The sequence below is a fragment of the Tenrec ecaudatus genome, chromosome 5, assembly GCF_050624435.1.
Source record: "Tenrec ecaudatus isolate mTenEca1 chromosome 5, mTenEca1.hap1, whole genome shotgun sequence".
Lineage (NCBI taxonomy): Eukaryota > Metazoa > Chordata > Mammalia > Afrosoricida > Tenrecidae > Tenrec > Tenrec ecaudatus.
In genome coordinates this window covers 15,462,450-15,484,078 of record NC_134534.1, presented here as the reverse complement: position 1 = coordinate 15,484,078, position 21,629 = coordinate 15,462,450, and the positions used below count along the sequence as shown (strand labels likewise).

Here is a 21,629-nt window from a genome sequence, read left to right as displayed (position 1 = left end):
AAATGAACTTCATAGGCTTCATTATTGCAAATAATTAGCTGGCACTATTTTCTCTACCAGAACTGTTCTAGCTAGCTTTTCGAGTAGAAATTCTAGTTCTGTAGAGACTCAACTTCAGCCTAAACTAAATGTACCCTGTATAAGGAGAATTAAGAAAACTGCTTCATAATTCTGTTTCTATCTCAAACCAAATTCACTGCAATCTAGTCGATGCCGACTCATTGCAACCCCATAGGACAGGGAGGACCTGCCTGTGAGTTTCCCAGACTGCAACTCTGCAGGAGTACAAAGCCTCATCTGATGGTTTCTAGTTGCAGACCTTGTGGTTAGCAGCCCAGCCCTTAACCACTATGGTACCAGGGCTCCTAATTCTATTTCTAGATGACATTTTAACAATATATAGTTTTGAAGATGTGAGATATTTCATAATACTGTGATAACATCTTGAAACATGTTTATAACCTTTGTACTTCAGCATAAAGAATAGGACAATCCACTTATCTGGAGAGCTCTAATTTACTGACTCCTGTGTTCTACTGATGAATACAAGTTATTTCCAGTCCAAGAGTGAATGCACAAATATTCAACAATTATAAACCATTACCATATCTCAGCTGTCCTGGGGTAGGTGGTGGAGCTTCCAATTTTTCTAAAAAGAAAAAGAAGGGTGTGGGACAAGAATTAGGTAATATGGCATGATTTCACCCCCATGTAACACAATGAAGAAAGCACCAGCAGATCTATACAGTGAGAGAATACCAGAGTTTATTCAGAAATTACCTCAATGGACGGCAGCCATCCATACAGATACTATCAATTGATACAACATAGATTACCAGGCTAGAAACAAAACTGAGCTCTATTTGCAACCCCATCTTGAACCCATTGGCCCTGGCTAAGTCATTTTTTAAAGTGCCTCCATCTATTTAAATGAAACTATATTAATCAATTATGGAAACGAAACACTAGAAATGACTTCATCAGATAGCTACCATTCCTTAAAAAAATGGCAACCCTACAGGACTTCAAAATACATCTAAATAATACATAGCTAGAAGGGGGAAATGGAAATTCAAATATACCTAGATAGCTTAAAAATAGGAAAAATACTTTTAAAGCAACTTATTGTAATGACTTCTCTGAATTGTTTGCTGATCCTTAAATAATCTCCCCTAAGATTATTCCCCATTGAGTATTTCCTACTTTTGAAACCTATACTATTGAATGCTGTGCTCATTAGGTGCTCCCCTGTGGGCTCCGATTCACAGCACAGGGACCCTAGGCACAATAAAATGAACACTCAGAAGCCTTGCCCTGTTTGGACACATTGTTGCAGCCACTGTCAGTTCGTCTGGTTGTGCATCTTCTTCATCCTTTGCCCTGTAGTTTACCAAACACGGAGTCCTTCCCCAGAGACTGGTCTTTCCTGATCCAAAATAAGTGCGATGGTTTCACCATCCTCACTTCCAAGGAGCATTTTGATTGTACTTCTTCCAAAACAGATTTGTTCATTCTTCTGGAAGTCCACAGTATATTCAATATTCTTTGCCAACTCCATAATTCAAAGGTCTCAATTATTTTCCATCTTACCTATTCAGGGTTCAACTTTCACAAGTATATATAAGATTGAATTTTATTGAAAAATATGGTTTATTTCACCTATATGTCATTCCTTTAAATGTTATCTTTAGGGATAGGTGTAACACATCTTTTGAGATACACATATAAAAATATATATATACGCATACACAGACATATACATATATAAAAAGGTAGAATTTAAAGTCACAAAGAGCAACATAAAATTTATTATTTATTGAATGATGAGGGCAACAAATGTACATATGTTCTCGACACAATGGATGTATGTATGGACTGTGATAAGAATAAAATGATTTTTAAAAATAAGCTATTTATTACAGATGTCAAAATTACACAAAATGTATTCACATAAAATCCAAATCAGTTTAAGTGTCATCATTATGTATATATTTTTAATATAAATTTAAATCGCATAGCAATAACTACTTCCCCATCTGCATAAATGGTAGCGTAAACAATGGTAAAATGGTAGGGAATTCTACTTTCTTCCTCAACCAGTGCAGCAGAATTAACTGATAATTTATAGACAAGAATTCATACTGTGGATCAATTTGATCTAAAGGTGTAGTCCAACTAGATGGTCCAAGGATATTTATTAAAAAGATACTAATTTTCTAAATTTTTCTTTTTTTAACAATATAAGATTAAGGGATTTAAGTAAAAACAAAACTAAAACTAAACTAAAAATCAAACTCACTGCCATCAAGTTAATTCTGACTCATAGAGACCACATAGTAGAGAGTAGAGCTGCTCCTTAGGGTTTCCCAGGCTTTAAATCTTTACAGAAGTGGGCTGCCTGATTTCTCTTCCTCAGAGTAGCTGGTACATCTGACTGCCCAAACTGCAAGGTCAATTTAGGGTCTAACGGTCTCAAGTGCCCATAATTCTGACTATTATGAATAACTGCTTAGATTTTTAATAGAATAAAAGTTCAAGGGAGAAATTTATAATAAATATATAACACATTAAAATATATAAACTAAATGCAAACCATGCTGCATGCAAGATAATTTAAGCAAGTCTTGTGAAATACCATCTAGTCAAGCAGGCATTAAAAAGGAAGATAAAGCTACACAAGAACATGGCTAGAAAAGAAACTAAAGGGTTAAGCAATATACTTTTTAAAACCTAACATTCAAAACTGTAAGATGAAAACTTGTTAATTATAAATAGCAATAGCAATGAAAATGAGCTTTTAAAATTAATAAAAGTCAATTCACAGGTCATTTAAAATTATATAATTATAAAAGGATTTTTATATTTTTTAATACAATATATGCTTTCAATAAAACCAATAAGAGTCTGGGTGCGATTTTCTCATTTTATTTAGCATAAAAGTGGTGACTGCAATACAGAAAATTATGTAGAAAAGAAATGTCCTCTTCCATCTTATAAGAACTAAGCTGTCCTAGTACGGCATTTAATATGGGAACTGTAGCTTCACTGAAAGCTAGCCTGGCTTCTGGTTTACTTACAGAGAAGCTTCAGTTCCTAATGGTGTAACAGCTGGGAACAGGAATTGGCCAGTAGTATGATGAAACTGAAAGAACCCTGGTGTTAGTGGGCAAGTGCTAGGCTACTAACTGAAAGGACAATAGGTTGAACCCACCAGAAGCTCCTAAGGAGAAAGATACGATGGCAGTCTGCTTGCTTCTATGCTTACAGCTTTGCAGACCCTTCGAGGAAAGTCCCAGTCTATCCTATTGGGTCATATGGACAAGAAGTCAGAATCAATTCAATGACAATGGATTTGATTTTGTTGGCTTGTGAGTTTATTATATTGTACCAAATTAATCACCACACCCTTATAAACACATTAATGTACTAACTTGTTCATTGTTTATTGAAAAATATTCTTACTTTGACTCAAATAACAAAATATAGAGCCAGACACACATACATTATGCCTCTATATTTCTCTGAAGTCCTTTGTTTGTTGTGCTTTTCCCCTTTACATATAGATATCCAGCCAAAGGAAACTGGTTGTATTTAAACCCTCATTTTCTACAAATTTCCAGTGGTCCATAAAACATTATTGATCCCTTATATTATGGTATGTCTCTTAAGAAATGTATCTAAGTTAAACAGTAATCAAAAATGAATGAAATATGGGCACAGATATTCTAGCTGTAATTTTCACACCTCTCTCTCTCCTTCTCCCCATATCAAAGTTGTTCACTTACTCATATATGTGAGTAAGCTCGTGGGTGCGGTCTCTCTCTCTCTCTCTCTCTCTCTCTCTAACAGTACACCAGGTAAAATAGATATCAAACTATCCCATCAAAATGTATGGAGAGTGAATCTTTAAAAAAAGTATTTATGAATTGCATTAAGATGGCCAATATAAGGCTTTCAAACTATTCAAAAATGGAATGTTTACAGATGCTAGTTAGTATTATACTGTTATACTGTTTAAATATAATTTATTTCCATTTTATTCCTTTCCTGTTCATCTAGAAAAATTCAGTGATGTTTCTTATTCCTCACTTGCTGAGGTACTGCAACAATTTTTAAAACATACTATTTAAATATTTAAACAAACAAATTTATGGTGGGGCTTTATTTTTTGTTAATATCAGAAATTTAATTGTTCAGTTAGTCAAACATGTAATTATTACTCCAACATATCTGCACAGCCAACGATTAGACAATAAAGATCAGTATCCTATAGACAATCTAAAATTCTGATGCACAAAAAGACTATCAGCATAACCAAAGCATTCGATTTCAAATAAGCAGGCCATCTTGGTCACACAGATGCTTTACTACTTGCATGAAACATCCAACAAACCATCACTACTGGAAGACTGTACTGTACCAGAACCATCAGCGCTCTGGGCTGGGGATACCTCCTTCGCATGCTTCACAATGGCAATCTCAGGTTTGGGATATCTGCATGCTAAACATTTTTAAAAGTCAAAATGTATTCAAGCAATGAAGTAAATAAAATGTGTATAAATAAACGTACGGTCGATGAAATTTGAAGGCCTATGTTATTATACAAGCATCCTAATTTTGCACTATAGTGTGGAGCCACAAGGATTGTACGAGCTGGAACCATGCAGAGGGACCTTATAATCGGCAAAACAAAACACAACTGTTCTGTGGTTGTTAAAATGTTTGACAAAGCATGACAAATTCTATTACTGCCAGTTACAATGCATAGTATATAAATAACAGACCCTTTATTATTATTATTAGTTCTAACTGTTGATAGGTTCTGACTCAGGGCAACCTATGACAGAAAGACACATTACCCAGTCTTATGCCATCCATGACCTTAATACGATTGAGCTCTTATTTGATTCTATTGTGTTGTGTCAATCCATTTCATTGAGAGTCTCCCTATTTTTGCTGAACCTCCAATTTACCAGAAACAATGTCCTTCTCTGGCGATTGGTCTTCCTTGAGGACATGTCCAATATAAGTAAGACAAAATCTCACGACTTCTATTAGTCTGGGTAAACTAGAGAAACAAATTCATGGACACTCTTATGTATAGGGAAGAGTTTTATATACAAGAGCAGTTGAATAGAGAAAACATCCCAGTCCAGTCCAGCTCAAGTTCCTAAATCCGATATTAGCTTATATGTCTGATACCAATCTACAAAGTCCTCTTCAAACTCATGAAACACATGCAATGACACCAAATGCAGAAAGATCACAGGCCAGTGGGTGCAAAGTCTTGTGAATCCAGTGGTGGTAGAAGTATCTCAGCACTGTCAGGGGTCTCCACATGGCTCCTGCAATACCCAGGGCACAAGCTCTATCCATGTAGTACCATGTGTTTTGTCAATAGATCTCTCAAGGAGTGAGCAGAGAAAGAGTGTGTCTCCCACCTCCAAGGAGGAAATCCAGGAACTCCCAGAATCCGCAAGGGAAGACCAGGCCCACACAGAGGCCTCATTGGCTATAACCTGATTGACAGACTAGACTCCACCCCTTCACTCTTAATCCTCTCAAGTAACAAACTGGCACCAGACTATGTAACTACCACACACACACCTTTCTTTTAAGTAGCATTCCAACTGTGTTTCTTTTAAGACTGATTCGTTACACTCCAGGAAAAACATAAAAAGAAACAATGCCATGTAGTTCACTCTAACTCATGACTAATAGAGACCCTACAGGGCAGAGTGAAACAGTCCCTTTGGGTTTCCAAGGCTGCAAAATTTTATGGAACAGAAGGTCTCATATATCTCCTGTGCAATAGCTGGCGATTCCAAACTGCTCTCTTTCTGGTTAGCAGGCAAATGCACTGTGCCACAGGGCTCCTCGGTCTTCTGGCAGCTTGTGGTATGTTCAATATTCTTCGCTAATAACAAATATGTCAACTCTTCTTTTGTCCAGGTTTCCTATGAATCTGAGGTAAATTAAGAGATCATGGCTTGGGTCTGCTAAGCCTCAGTCATCAAAGTAGTATCTTTGCTTAAGGTCTTTGAAAAGGTCTTTGTCAGCAAATTTTCCCAATGCAGTCATTTGACTTCCTGATTGCTATATCCAATGATACTGGTTGTTGATCCAACTGGAATAAAATCCCTGACAACCTCAGTCTTTTTTCTCCATTTATCATGCTGTTTATTGATCCAGTTGGGAGAAGTACAATAAATGTAATTTAATATTTAAAACACTGAGAATTGAAGAGTTTTGATTTTGTCTATAAACATATCAAGAGTTGTTGCAATATGGAGCAATAATTTTTTTCAATTTGGTGAACTATCACACTCCTTTCTATAGTTGGGAAAGCTTACATTTTTATCCTCTGCACTTTCAATGATATGCAGTATTTCTTAGCGTTCCTTTAATGTTGTTTTTGTCAGAATCACTTCTGAAACATCTTCATTGTTTTCATTACCACTTCCTCATTTAACTCACCTGTGTCAAGAAGTTTATTTCACTAGCCTGTATAGTCTCTCAAAGGCAGCAGTTTAACAGCAGTGTCCTCATACTCAGCTACTTCCTCTATAACTTCACTTAGGGTTAATTAAAATTTCACATTATCATTTGAGATAGTTAACATTTATTGTCCCAACATGGCCAATGAACACATGTGGGATTAATTGAAGGGCAGAGAGATAAATGGCTCTGCGAGCCGTGCTTTTCTTGTCTCTTGCTCTTTCATTATCCGACCAGTGTGCGGTTGCCTTCTTGTTCTGTGCCTCAATTTGCAAGCTACACTACCTGTGGGACACCTAACCCATGGACTGTGTTGCTGTAATTTGAGGTTCCTTCAAGACCTGCTTCGCCACACTACTGGAATATACATCTCTTGAGCTGGGGGCTGTCAGACCCTGTCATCTAGCTGACTGTTGGTGACCTACCTGCCTTGCTGTTTGCTGCCTGTGCCCAGAGAGCCTGAATTGCTCTACAGCGGACTACCCGGCCCTCAAGACTTGAAGGACTGCCAGTGTCTCACAGCAGTCTCATGGGAGTGAGCTGCACTGAGCCATTTGTACTGCTTTATAGATTGTTTATTTCTTATGTTATATATCTATATAAATATAGATATATAATTATTAGCATCTGGTTTTGTTTCTCTAGAGAACCCTGTCTAACATATCATTGTAACTTTTTTCATTATATACTTTCATATTTTTGGTCAATACCCTCCTTCAATTTCCCACTTATAGAAGATGTTATATAGATTTGTCTGTGGGAGGCAAGGAGGCAACACAAGTTTTGCTGTCTACACAAACTGAGTAATAGATGTGTAGCACAAACTCAGTGAGGGATTTTTAAAGACATGGTATGATTCTTCACTGATCATGATGCATACCTATGATTTCAGACTAATGAAGTTTGTGCTTTTTACAATTATTCATAGTTAATATACTGTACAGTAAATGAAATTTGAACTGTGTTTTGGGAGGCTGATGTTAACTAAAATGTGGTGGCTAAAATTCAACATTTTGGAACCTTACACAATAGACTGTATATAATAACAAAAAATTGAATTATTTAATTAACTTGGAATTAATCCAGAAAACAAAGACTAGCATATTCAAGTGTACATACATTATTTTTCCTACACATGTAAACTGAAGAAAAACAAAGATATTTTCCCTGAGAAGTAACATGTACTTCACTTAAATTACTCAAATTTACTACCACTCAATTACCAGCCAAAGAATTTCTTATGAAGAAGGGTTCACTGACTAAACTTTATGACTAAAAATCCAGGAATTTTAACATATAACCACTAGTAAGTATTTAAAAACTGTTTTTGTACTCAGCACTGGGGGTAAATAAATAAAAGTCCTTGATTATTTTTTAAAGCAAACCGTAAGAAAAACCTTGCAAAAAAATAACACCTGAGCTCAGTGGGATGTACAAATATGCATGAAATTACTAAAGGCGGGGGAAGCAATATAAGTTTCTAGGAGACCTATGATCTTAAAAAAAATGGGAAAAGGCCTCTAAGAAAATATAGGATGTGAGTTTGGCCTTAAAGCAATAAAAGGATTTAAATAAATGGAGGGAGAATGATTCCTTTTCTCTTTCCATATAATTGAGTCCAAAACTCATAAGATGAGGTCAAGCAAGGTAGGCAGCATCTAGACAGAAAATAGTCCAGAAGAAAGTAGCACAGAAAGGGGATTATGTGCTCAAGCAGGGTTAGACCTGGGCTGAGGCACAGAGTGTTGGGAGCTCAAGAAGAGTGAAAAAGACTTCCACCGGGCAGGTGGTTGGGGCTCAAGCTGCTAGAGCCAGGTTGGGTTGAGAAGGGCATCTACAGAAGAGGATCAAAGGTACTGGTGATGGTACAAATCTGACATATAAGGGAAGTGGAAAGGAAATATAGGGCTGAAATAAGTTGCTATCAACTAGAGAGCAGTACTTTTTTTTGGGTCAAGAATAGAAAGATTCCCCGTGGGAGCTTGGTGCCTACTAAGAAATATAGATATGAAAAAAAGTAGAAGGTATGCTATGTACTCAATTAGAACTGAAGAAATTGGTGTAAACTTATAAAATACAAATAATAGATATAAGTGGTATACACTATACAAATAAACACGTATATTCCTATAATCACTATTTAATTACTGTAAGGTCCTGGGAATAGCAATGACTCACACCATGGTACCGTCAATCGTCTGTGAAAGCAATGAAGCAAGACCAGAGAAGAATTGATGCATTTTAATTATGGAGCTGGTGAAGAATACTGAAAGTGTGATGGACTTCCAGAAGAACAAATAAATCTGTCTTGAAAGAGAAACAGTTCCTTAGAAGTGAGGATGCTAAGACTTCATCTCTTATCTCTATTGTATGTACAATCAAATATCATTTACCCACAAAGAGAAATGACACTCTGATACATGCTATGACATGAACCATTAAAAACTATGCTAAGTGAAATAGGTCACACTGTATGATCTGAGTTAAGCAAAATGTCTAGAAGGGTAAATACGTGAAGACAAAGTGATTAGTGGTAAGTGGTAAAAGTGGATTAGTGGCTCAGGGTAAGGGAGAGGATGGGAGTTAATGCCTAAGGGTACTTAGTTTCTGTTTGATGTGATGAAAACTATTTGGAAATGGTGGTCATAGCTTTACTACACACCGAATCAAATTAATTTACTACATAATTGTAATTAAATGTCCCTGAATTGTACATTTAAAATGGATATACTTATTACCACAATAAAATGAAAAGAAAATCCACAGTTGTCAAGTTGATTCTGACTCACAAAAATCCTACAGGGCAGACTAGAATTGCCAGTAGGGTTTCCACGTCTAAAAATCTGTGTGGAGGCAGACTGCTTTATCTTGCTCCTGCAGAGGGGCTGGTGAATTCAAACTGCCGGCATTTTGGTTAACAGTCAAGCACTTAACCATGGGGCCACCATAATACAGTTTGTAAACGTTTGGGTGAAGTTTTAATATAAGACACATTTTTCTAGTCATTGATTAATTTTATTTTGACATATGTGAGTTAATTTTTTATGTCATCTGTAATGGTCACTTGGAAATTCAATCTATAGCATGAAAATATTGCTTCTGAGGAAGAGAAATTCTATACAGAATTGTCTCTTTAAAAAAATGCATATACCAAAAATTGAAAATACTAGTAACATGTATTTAAAATAAGTGTAGAATTAAGTGCTATTAAGTAAAGATGATCTCAGATTTTAAAAAAATCAATGCTTAATACTTCCCTTCAGGATCCAAATATGCTCCCTCTCTGGCTGACTAAAATCTGGCTTTTCTCCCCAGTTTATAAAACTACTTCTAACAAAATCTAATCCTCTCCTTGTTAGTGAATCCAATGGACCCACCCCTAAGCCCTGGCCCACCCCCAAGTCTCTCTTATCTGAAGCAGATTACTCATTTGTCTTGAAATGCACTCTTCTTAGCTTCTAAGACACATTATTCCCACTAATTTTTGCTGTCTCTGACATTTTTTCTTTTGCTTTTGAATAAACATTGGTGTTTCTCAGTTCAAGATCCTAAAACTTAACTCTTCCTAGCCTTAGTTACTAACTATATAGGATGTTGTAGTGTGTCATTAAGTCAATTCTTACTCATAGTGACCCTGTAAGACAATACAACTGTCTCATGGGGTTTCCTAGACTGTAATCTGTATGGGAGCAAATTACCAAGGCTTTTTCAAGAGGCAGATCACGGGTTCAAACTGCCAACCTTTCCAGTACACAGCCGTACACTTAGCCCTTGCACAATCAGTCTTGTATCTTACTCTAGAACTTTACGGCCATATACCCAATTAATTATTGGATATATTTATATGATTCTCTCACATGTACTCAAGAAGTTAATAATGAACTCTTCCCCATTCCAAAAGCTGTTGGTGGTAAGCATTAGACTATTAACCCTAAGATTGGTGGTTCAAACCCACCATCCACTGTAAGGAAGAGTTGAGGTTGTCTGCTACTTTACAGAGCTACATGTTGGAATCAACTTGATGGCTGTAAGGGGTTTTGGAGTCAATTACCAAACCAGAAATCTGGCATCACCCTTGGTTTTTTTGTACTGCATGTCTCTATATTCAATCAGCCAAATATCTTATTATTCATGTAAGCTCTTTTATTTAACTCCTAAACAATCTCTTGAGTCACTAGCTCCATTTGTATGTCCACTAGCACAGTTCAGCAGCTCAGCCCTCTATGATCTTTTGATTTGATTTCTGCAGTTTTTGTAACTTTCTAATCTCATTCTTGTACTGTTCAACCTTTACACAGTATGTAAAATGATCTTTCTAAAATGTAAATGGGATGGTAACACCATTCATCATATTTTGCCTCAATTCACACCCCTATCCCTGATCTGGCTACTTCTTACTGAGCTCTAGACCTCAACTTTCTGCAGTGAACATTGCCCTTCCCTCCACTCTTCCCCCTCCAGATTAAGTATCCCTCACAAGCACTTCAATATATTCTAAACCCCCCACAGTACCATCACCCTGTGTTATCACTGTAAGCTACACTATCTCTTCTTACTTAAAAACATAAACTCCAGATGTTTAAGAACCTATTGTCTAACATCTCCATTATATTCTCAAAGGTATCTTAAACATCGCATGTCTAAAAATGGAACTTGTTCATTCCCATCCCTCAAAAAACAATTATTTCCCCAGTCTTCTCCCTCTTGGAGTAGCTCTGGTACTCGGTGGGCTGCAGTATCAACAGTTCGAACTACCAATTCCTCCAAGGGAAGAAGACTGGGCTTTCTACTCCCATAAACAGTCTTAGAAACTCACAGGGGCAGTTCTATCCTGTCCTATAGAGACGATATGAATCAGTATCAACTCAATGGCAGTTAAGTTCCCTCCCTCTCAGTTATTCATTCAGTCACGAGAGTTCAAAACCTAGCAGTCACCAATTACTTTCCCCCCTAGAGAATGCCCCTTACTAAGCCATCATTGAGCAAGCCCTGGTGGCTTAGTGGTTAGGAGCTGGGCTGCTAACTGTAAGGTCAGCAGTGTGAAACCACCAACCACTCTACAGGAGAAATGAGGTTTAGAAAGCATCCCATAAAGAGTGAGTGTGGGAAACTCACTCTATCTACCTTCTACCTTATCTTACAGAGTTTCTAACAGTCAGAAGGGACTCATGGCAATGAATTAAGCCACAAGTCAACAGTTCACTCTCAAAAAAAAAACATCTCAAATCATCTATATCTCTCATTTTCCATATGTATATAGTCTAAGCCACCATCACCCTACACTACCAACAAGTTCCTAAATGGTCTCCCAGCAGGCTCACTGAAGCCAGCAATCTATTCTCCAATGGCAACTAAAATGCTTAAAACTCACAAATGGTCTTCTTAAGGTTTATCTAAAAGAGCCCTGACTAATTTGGCTTTTGTCTACCTGCCCAGGTCATTTTTTCCCACCCATAAAAAAAATCATTTTATTAGGTGTTCATACAATTCTTAACTTCCACTTAAATTTGCCTTGTCAGAATCTTTGCATTTGCTTTTTCCTATCTTCTCAAAATGTTCTTCTCTACATGACGAGCTTTTTCTCAATCGTGAATTCTCAATATAAATAGCTTCCCAGATAACCTTGCCCTAAGTAACCACCATAGTAGTGTGTTTACTCCTCTTATGAGATACATATTTTATTTACTTGCTTGTTTTCTTCTCATATCTTTCCTCTCACCAAAAAAAGGCACTTCACAAGGCTATCTTGTACAACTAGCTCTCTAAGGCACTATCTAACATACTATCTGCAATAAGACAGATAAAACAGCAAATATTTGTCAATGAAATATTTACAAGTTGGAAATTTTTTCTTGTAAATCTTTTGTTAGCTATTTTCTGATTCAAAACGGTCAATACCAGTTCATTTCAGCTCACCACCAACACCTAGGATATCGATCTTTATATATTCCATTTCATTTTTGATAGCTTCCAATTGCCCTAGCTTCACACTTCTTAATTCCAAAGTTTGATTATTAGTATTATTTTTCCAGCTGTCTTCTCATTTTAGGTTGTGCCCCAGCAGAGAATGAAGGGCCAGAAGGCTTTACTCCAGCTACACCACTATGATTGACTCGCCTTTGAGAAAGCAGTTCTTCTTTGGTCAGATTTTTTGTGTTCTCACATGAGAGGCTCATCTTCTGATACTATCTCTGACAATGTTCTGCTTCTAATCATTAAGCTTTCAGTACTTGTCAATGTTGTGATATGTAAGGGTTTCAGTGGCCAATTCTCCAAAGTGGACAGTATTCCTTTTAGTTGTTCTTAGTCTGGAAGCTCTCCTGAAACCCGTTCACACTTTGCATGGCCCTGCTGGCACTTGAAATACTAGTGACAGATCTTCCAGCATCACACAAGCCACCACAGGATGACAAACTCTGACAAACAAGTGGTGGAAATCTAGTCATAAAAGTACTTAAAAGAAAAGGAAGATAGCCTCATAAGGGCGAAGGTGCTATGATGAAAGAAGCAGAGATTAGAGGGATAAGGCCAGGAGCCAAGGAATGCTAGCTGTCTCTTCAAGCTGAAAGAGGCTCTAGGGCTTCCAGAAGGACCCTTCTGCTGACACTTTGATTTTCAACTGCATAAAACTCATTTTGGACTTCTGACCTTGAGAACTGTAAGAGAATGAGATCTGTACTGTTTAAGTCATTAAGTTTGTGATAATTTTTTATAGCAGCAATAGGAAACTAATACAAAGCCTTTTATCCCTCTCTTTAGAATATTTTTTTTTCTGGGAGCCCTAACCCACAATCACCCTTGGACTGTCATGCAGGTTAGGCTACCTGCATCTTCTTGGTCAGCAGTCCTGAGCTCAGTCTTTTAGTCATCCTATTAATGTGCCAGATATGTGAGGTTGGCCATCTTGTACTCTCTGACCAGCCCAGCTGAAGTTTACCAAGTGATCTCCAAAGAGACTTGTGAAATACATGAATCACCCCAGCTGAGTCCTGACTAAATTCTTAATCTAACATAAAATAATGTTGTCTAGATCATACATAATTCTGGACACGTCTATATGTAAGTGATGAATAAGCCATATTTAAATAGCACATACTCATTTAATGCTGGAAGAAAAACTATGTTATCTGTTTCACCCAGTAATTCTGAAGTCTTCAGAAGAAAACTTGTTGGAACGTAAACCTGTAATTGGAATCTTTCTATACGGGTAAAAGTATGGACTATAGGAAAACTTCATTAACTCTTCTGCGCACAATGTATATAAGTCCTCAGCTTATTACAAATCTCTAACTTTGTCTGCTTTCAATTCACACTTCATGTCCTCACATGAGTCTGTGGCAGTTAATCTCCTGTCAACTTGCGAAGGGGTGGAGTCTAGCCTGTCAATTAGGTCATAGCCAATGAGGCCTCCCTGTGGGCATGGCCTTCTCCTGAGGATTCTGGGAACTCCTATAATCCTCCATGGAGGCGGGAGATACTCTCCGCTTCAACTTTCTGCTGACAAGCCACATGGAGCTACACTGATGTAGCCTGAGCCTGGAACTGGAGGAGCCACATGGAGACCCATGCCAGCCCTGAGATGCTTCCACCACCACTAGATCCACAAGACTTTCCAACCACTGGCCTGTGATCTTCCTGCATGTGGCATCATTGCATGTGTTGAGTAAGTCTAAAGAGGAATTTATGGACTGGTATTGATATATGGGGTAATATCAGACTTATGGACTTGATCTGGACTGGGCTGGGATGTTTTCTTATTGTAAAATTGCTCTTTAAGGTTCTCTCTTATACACAAATGAGAGTCTCTGGATTTGTTTCTCTAGTCAACCCGGACTAAAACATTGTCTTTTTACTTTGGCTGGACCCAATCCTCTTTTACTATTTTAACCAAGGCACTGAAATATCTCTACTCATATATCTTAATTTGGAGTGTGGCATACTTTTCTCACCCACTTTCTTATTCCCTTCAAGGAAAAGCTGAGATTATACCCAACCTATACCAGAATTGCTGTTGTTTCATATAATCAGTAGGCTGAGAAAAATCTAAATTCTCTTATCAAAGATCTAGATCTCTAGTGGACCAAGACTTATGCCAAATCCTACTTACAATTAAGTATTTTAAGTAACTAAATACCTATTTTAGTAACAGCTTCCTATATTCTGGCCTTTCATTTTACCAAAGGCTTATGTTAAATGACAAATCCTCAAAAAAAGAAAAGGAGGGATATTACAACTTTAGAATGTTTAATTAAATGGCTAATATATATATGAATATAGATAGAGATGAAGCTCTCTGTTCCCATAAAGATTTACAGTCTCAGAAACCCGATACAGGGTCGCTGTGTATCTGAATCAACTTGATGGCAGTGAGGTTTTGGGGGGTATCACTCCAGCCTCACCACCTCACCTCACTGATTCCAACTTATAACAACCTAAGTGACAAGGAGAACAGTCCAATAACTATGATCTGAACTATAAGCTTTATGGGCAGGAGAAAGATGTGGCAGTTTGCTTTCATGAAGGTTTTCAAGCATGTTCTACTCTGTCCTAAAGGCCACTCCACATTGAAATAGCACATCACCAGGTCTCGGGTAGAGCCACTGGACAGGTGTGAACCACACACACTGTGGTTAGTAGCCAAGGCTTAACCAATGCACCACTAAGGTTCCTTTGTCAGCCCTTCTCTCCCTAAACTTTCCAATGAATATTAATGATAACACCTTTAAAAAGTTATGTTAACTGGCCTCCAAGATGATCTTCAATAATTCCCACCTCCTGGTGTTCACATCCTTGCATGAAAAAAAATAATAAACCCAGTGCCAGTAAGTCAATTCCTACTCATTTCAACAGGAGAAACATCTTTCTCCAGAGGTACAGCTGGAGGATTTGAACTCCTGACCTTGAGGTTAGCAGTTTAACACTTGCTCCATACCTTTGCAAAGGCTCCTAACATCCTTGCATACAACAACATCAAAACACCCTGCCATCAAGTCAATGCTGACTTAGTGTCTGAGAGTGGAACTGTTTGCAGGAGTAGAAAGCCCAGCCTTCCTGCTGGTGGTTTCGAACTGCCAACCATGCAGATTTTGCAGCCCAATGAGTAACCACTACACTAACAGTACCCTTGCACACCCACCTTCCATACTGAACCCAAGCAGAAGAAATGGAATGTCTTGTCACTTCTGAGACTACATGACAAGACTATGGGTTCACCTTTTCTAATGTTGGTTTTCCTCTGCCTTGTTCCCCCTTCTCTCCTTCATGACTCATTCTGAATGAAGCAAGTTACCATGTCTTGGGAACACTCAGGTGGTCCTGCAGAGATACACATGACAAGGAGCTAGGACTTTAGAGTGAGTCTTAGAAGTGGATCCTCCAGTTGAAGGTTCAGAAGATGCGGCTCCAGCTAAACACTTGATTGCCACTTCCTGAGAGGCTCTAAGCCAGAAATCTCCCATAAAGATGTCCCAGATTCCTCATCTTTAGAAATGTGAGATAATGCATCTTTAAGCTACAACGTTTTGGGGTAATTTGTTATGCAGAAACAAATAACTAATACAATGAGCACTGCCAATCCTTCCAAATACAAATCGCCGTATTATGAAAGTTTAAAAAAAGAATTATAGGTAGAAATAAAACAAGACAAAAATCCACTGTCATTGAGTTGATTTCAACTCCTTTTGACACTGTATAGGGTTTCAATGCTGTGAATCTTTAAGGAACCAGTTAGTCTCATATTTTTCCTGAGAAACAGCTAGTGGGTTTGAACTGCCAACCTTGTGGTTGTGATTAGCAGTTCAACACTTACCTGACAGTGCTACCTGGGATCTTCCTAAGTAGAAAAGAGAAACTGCAAAAATAGGGAAGCAAATAGGCAACTATAATAATGTCAGCCTGCCAGTCCTGTGTGTAGTAACAATTAACCAACAACCCACTGTCAGCAGAATATAGCTTGTCTCTGGAAGTAGATAGATCAGGTTGAACAGGTAAGTCGAGAATGCAACAAAAACATTTTTAATATTGGGAAGATCAGTTTATAATTTTTGAATCACAATTTATTATTTAACTATGATAAGACACTCCACAAAGTCTCCCTTATCTATTACACACTGATTCGAAAGCTTTATCTTGTCACAGACTGTATCACATACGCGCTTGATAAACACGTGAAAAAGATAAGGCCACTACACCACATTTGACCCGTAGATTACACAGCTAAACTGAAACATTTTGCTGGGTCATAAAATTATCCTTTTCAGGAATATATATATAAAGCTTCCTATAATTAGAAAGAGCTTGTTTAAATAAGAACTTATTTAATTAAAAGGTGCAGTTAGCACACACACTCATAGTACATGAGTCAAGTATTTTAAGACATCCTTCTAAAAAGCATCAATAAAAAAAACAAGGAAATGTTTTATTTGTGTGACTGAATATGACTTGTGATGCATACTCAACACAGTAAAGTCATCCCTAAGCAATGATTAAGAGGTATCCATGTATCATCTTAGTAACGGTACACTTACTCCTCACTTATCAACATGGTTAGGTCTCAAAGACTAGGTCATTATGCAAAATTAGTGTTAACCCCAGAGTTGGAGTCACCATCCATCAACACTAATGATACCCCCACCAACCTCTCACCAGTCATCATCTACCCGAGATACACTCAGGATCGATGTGGCACAGTAGGCCCTCATTCCCCACCACCTCGGAGCTCTCGGGGGCTGGAGGTGATGGTAGTGCTAGCTCTTCCTATCTGTCCTGACCCCACAGCTCTGCAGGGCCTCCTTTCCTCGTTCCCCTTCCCACCAGCACCTTTCCTCGTTCCCCTTCCCACCAGCAGCCTCATGTGAACTGCCCTGCATGCCTGCGACTATGAATCATCCCAGCCACCTTGTCCCTCCACGGCCAAGATGTTTTGGGAGAAGAACAAGAAAAGGTATCCTCCCTCATGCAACCCAGTCCCTTCCTTGGAGGAAACTGGGCCAGCATGGATTCCAGACTGCCTGGGAATTATTTTCCAAACTGCCATACATGTGAAGTGTCAGACAACAATAAGAGTCAGTGAATAGTATATGTTGATTGTGTACAGAGGTAAGCGAACACTAAGGCTGCTCTAAAAATTAAAGCAGGTGCATCTCAAAGTGCCATTGGATCCCAAAGCAAAGGAAATCATTTAGTAACCAATGCAGCTTTGAAGTTTTTCAGCTTATAAATCGGAGTATGCAACGGCTATGAACGTTTCCTGTATCCTTGTCTGTTTCTCTTGAACAAAGAAAGCAATTTAAGTTGCTAAATTGCTAACTTCCTTCCTATAACTCACACAACTATCCAATTTACTTGCTGCTAACTAAACTCGTAAAATTCAGTCACTGATTATTTTTAGGTCCTCTCCAAAATATTTAAAAGAATAATATCCCAAAAACCAAACTCACTGCCATCAAATCAATGCTGGCTCATAGGGCGCCCCACCCCCCACCCCCGTGGGTTTCCTAGACTGTATTCAGTTACAAGAGTAGAAAGCACAGTCTTTCTCCCACAGAGCTAGGTCTCAAAGACTAGGTCATTATGCAAAATTAGTGTTAATTCCAGAGTGGAAGTCATTGTCCATCAACACTATCTGGTGGTTTCAAACTGCCAACCATGAGGATCGCAGCCCAACTCTTAACCACTTCATCAAAACAGTAATGAATGAGTTAAAATGTATCCAGTTGTATTATAGCCAATGCTTTTCTAAAAATTGCTGGAAAATGGTATCCAAAGAATCATCTAACATTGTTGGCAATGCAGAATTTCCAAGAAATTACTTAGAGAAGGTCAAATGTCTGTTTTACAATCTCACACATGGAGAAAGATTCCAAAAGTTTATGTCCCCAGAATATGACTGGCTACATTGTTTTCCAAGGAGCACGTATTTGGAATTGAATATTTTAAAACTGCACACTATATATAGCTTGCAAATATGTTAAGTATTCCAGGATGACTTCATATAGCATTGTTATGTTCTAATGGAGTCAATAAGTGAATTTACTGAGATGCTGTATTTTTTTCTGTAAAAATATTGTGGGCAGATAAGGGCTGGACCCATCTATTACTATCAATCATCAGTCAAATTCCCTGAACTGGGGGGGGTGGGTAGTGGTTACAAGGCACAGCTAATAAGTTTCTGAAGAAGTGGCACTAAGTCAAGCTATAAAACTGGGGTTTCCTTTAGAATCTAAAGGAAAGTTCAGGTGCACCTTCAAGTGCCTCTCACAGATCAAGTGTCACTCGCCACAGAAGGTCGAGTAACTTGTAAAACTTTCAGATGTCTCCCAATGTCATCAACCAGTTTCATCTGGATCACACTATTCAGATGACAAAGACATACAACTCAAGGCCGAATCCTTTAAGTCGCCGGACTGTGGTGGAATTTCTCAAGTTCTTGGCCGGTTCACCTCACTTCAGACCTGCGGCGCACGTTTTAAAAACACCCCTTAGTTTAACACTTCAGAAGAGCTTGGCCCGTCCTTCCCAGTAACTTCTGAGCAGAGGTCTCTCTGCATTGATGGTTAAAGCCACAGGAAAAGACGCCTTCTTCTTGACTTCATTCGTTGGGTCAACGAGGGGCGCTGGGACGTCCCCCCCGGCGAGGTCGGCCCCTTCTTCCCCATTCCCAAACGTGGCCCTGGATGCAGGCATGGACCCCGAACCCCGAACCCCACCAGACGGGCCCGGGGAGCGTCCGCGGCCCCCCTGTCGGAGGCAGCAGCACCCCTTCTTAGGGACACCACGGCACCCGCCAGCGATCACCGGGCAGGAAAGTTTCCTCCGGCCTCTCGGGGTGGGGACGCTTTCGGGGCCAGGCGGCTGTGCCACCTGCCGCGCAGGGAAGCCGTGGGGTTCGGGGAGGGGGGCGCGGGGCAAGGCTGAGCCCAGTCAAAACAAGGTCGGCTGGCCTCCCGGGGGCTGTCGTTCGGGCCGCGGCCCTGGGTGCTCCGATCTGCCCCGGGGACCACTCGGGCGGGGCCGGCCCCCTCCCCTCCCCCCGCCGCCCCCCGGGCGCCCCTCACCTTGGGCGATGGCGATGGACTCGAAGCGGTGCAGCTCCTTGAGCAGGCAGCTCCGCTCGGTGGAGTGCAGGCTGTAGATGAAGTCGCGCGCGCCCTGCGCCGTGTTCAGCGCCTCCATGGGCTCCTTCTTGGGGTGGGTGCCCAGCCCCCGGGAGCCCGGGGCCGCCAGCGGCAGCAGCCCCCGCCCGCAGCAGCACCAGGACGGCGGGCGCGGCGCGGCGGCCGGGCCGCGCCGCAGGCTGCTCGGGGGCCGGCCCCTCAGCAGCGGCAGCAGCCGGGACATGGCGGGCTGAGGAGCCGGGACCCCCGCGGCGGGCCGGGAGGGCGCTGGGGCGGGCCCGCGGGGAGAAGGAGCTGGGCTCAGCCCGACCCCGCCCCGAGCTCCTGCAGACGGGCGGCCGAGGCGCCGGGCACCATGCACACTCTCCGGGCCCCGCGGCGGTCGCCTCCTCTTCCGGCCGCCCCTTGCCTTCCCAAAGACCCGCGGCGGTTCCGGCCCCTCCAAGGAGAAAACTTTCTCTGAGGTGGCGGGGCTCCGCAGCTCCCGGGGCGGGCGGGCGCCTCCCGGCTGAGGAGAAGCGGGCGGGCGGGCTCGGCGGGAGGATGTGTCCGTCAGGCTGCTCTTCCAGAGGGATGAGTCAGCCACGCGCCGCCCTCCTTCGGCGCCGCCCTCCGCCGCCGCCGCGGCTTCCCCACCCTCTGCCGGCTCGGCGGCCCCTCTCCGTGGCACTCGGCGCCCTCCGCGAAGCCGCGCACTCAGGCCGCAACCCCCGCCGCTACCCCTAGCGGTGGAACAAGAGGTAAGGGGGCGGGGCGGAGCGAAAGGGGCGTGGTGGGGCGGAGCCGCGCAGGCGCGGGCCGGCCGCGTGAGAGCGTGCACACGCTTCCCCGCCCCCTCCGCGTGGTCGCGGGAGTGGGTGGGGTGCGCGCGCCGCCGGGCTGGTCTCCGCCCCTCTCGCGTCCACTGGGGGCGCCGCGGGCGGAGGAAGCGCCTTGGCCCCCTCGTCCCGTCGTGGTGAAGCAGCCGCCCGGTCCGCCAGCGCGATGCCTCGATCAGAGAGAGGGGTGGGTGCTGCGAGGGCCCGCGGGACGCGGCTCCTCCGCCGCCGGGCCAGGCGGGACCAGGCCCGCCGCTCCCGAGTCCCCAGTGCAGCCCTCCGCCTCGCTGGGCCACCGCGCCCAACTCCGGCATTTGGGGAACGCCGCGCCCTTTAAATGGGTGCCCTTTGAGGCCTCAGCCCGGCGGCCGGATCCCGGGCACCCACGGCCGCTCTGCAGGCTCCAGAGACGGAGCAAGGCCGGTGGGTCTCTTTCCCAAGGGGGGTTTGCAACAGAGCTTGACGGGACACTTGCCCCGTCTCCTGCCAACAGCTACACTCTTACTACTGGACACGCTGGCGCGGCTCTCACGGACCTGTCCGTCATGCTTAGTTGGCATTTGTTCTCTCTCTGCCAAGGGAGACAGAATTCTATTCTTGCTGATGATTTCCACGGATCTGCCTTCCAAGGCCCAGCTCCCCTGCTCCCTGAAATGGTCCCTTCTTTCTAAGGAAGGAGAGCTCTTATCTAATCCCGGCTAATCACTTTAGGCGTCTTAGAGATGAGATCCACTTCCAGGGGATCAGTGAAATTTGCAAGCAAGATCTAAAAACCCTATCCGTGTCCAGTGCAGTTCCCAGCCTAGAACCTCTTACATAGCAGATATGTTATAAATATGTAACTATGTTGTGAAGTGCTGTTTCCCACTTACAGTTACACCACCACCCCCCCCCCCCCGTACAACAGAAGAAAAACTACACTAACGTCACCATCATTGCTGTTTGAAGCCATTGTTGATGTAAATATGAAGGAGACCTCAAAAAGTTCGTGGGAAAAATCTCTTATGCTTTCTATTTCTCCACGAACTTTTTGAAACTCTCTGATACATAAACAGTAAATAGTAGAAGAAATGTTGTCAGTGAAACCTCCTCTGAACTGGTTCTCAAAGTCTATTCCCCAGCACTACCACCGGGGGTGGGGTGGGGGGTGAGAGGGGGAGGGAGCCTCTGCTTCACTGGGTAGAAGTTTGAAATTCAA

At 41.5% G+C, this 21,629-nt stretch overlaps 1 protein-coding gene across 1 annotated transcript in view; it reads right to left on the bottom strand.

Moving 5' to 3' along the window:
- TMEM65 (transmembrane protein 65) overlaps positions 1–20,315 on the bottom strand; it is a 39,784-nt gene extending 19,469 nt beyond the window's left edge. The window contains exons 1-2 of the mRNA XM_075549295.1: positions 19,554–20,315; positions 605–649 (exon numbers count right to left, since the gene is read on the bottom strand). Coding sequence (XP_075405410.1) covers positions 605–649; positions 19,554–19,836 — 328 coding nt within the window. The 5' untranslated portion in view covers positions 19,837–20,315. The remainder of the gene's footprint in view (positions 1–604; positions 650–19,553) is intronic.
- Positions 20,316–21,629: the final 1,314 nt, after the last annotated feature.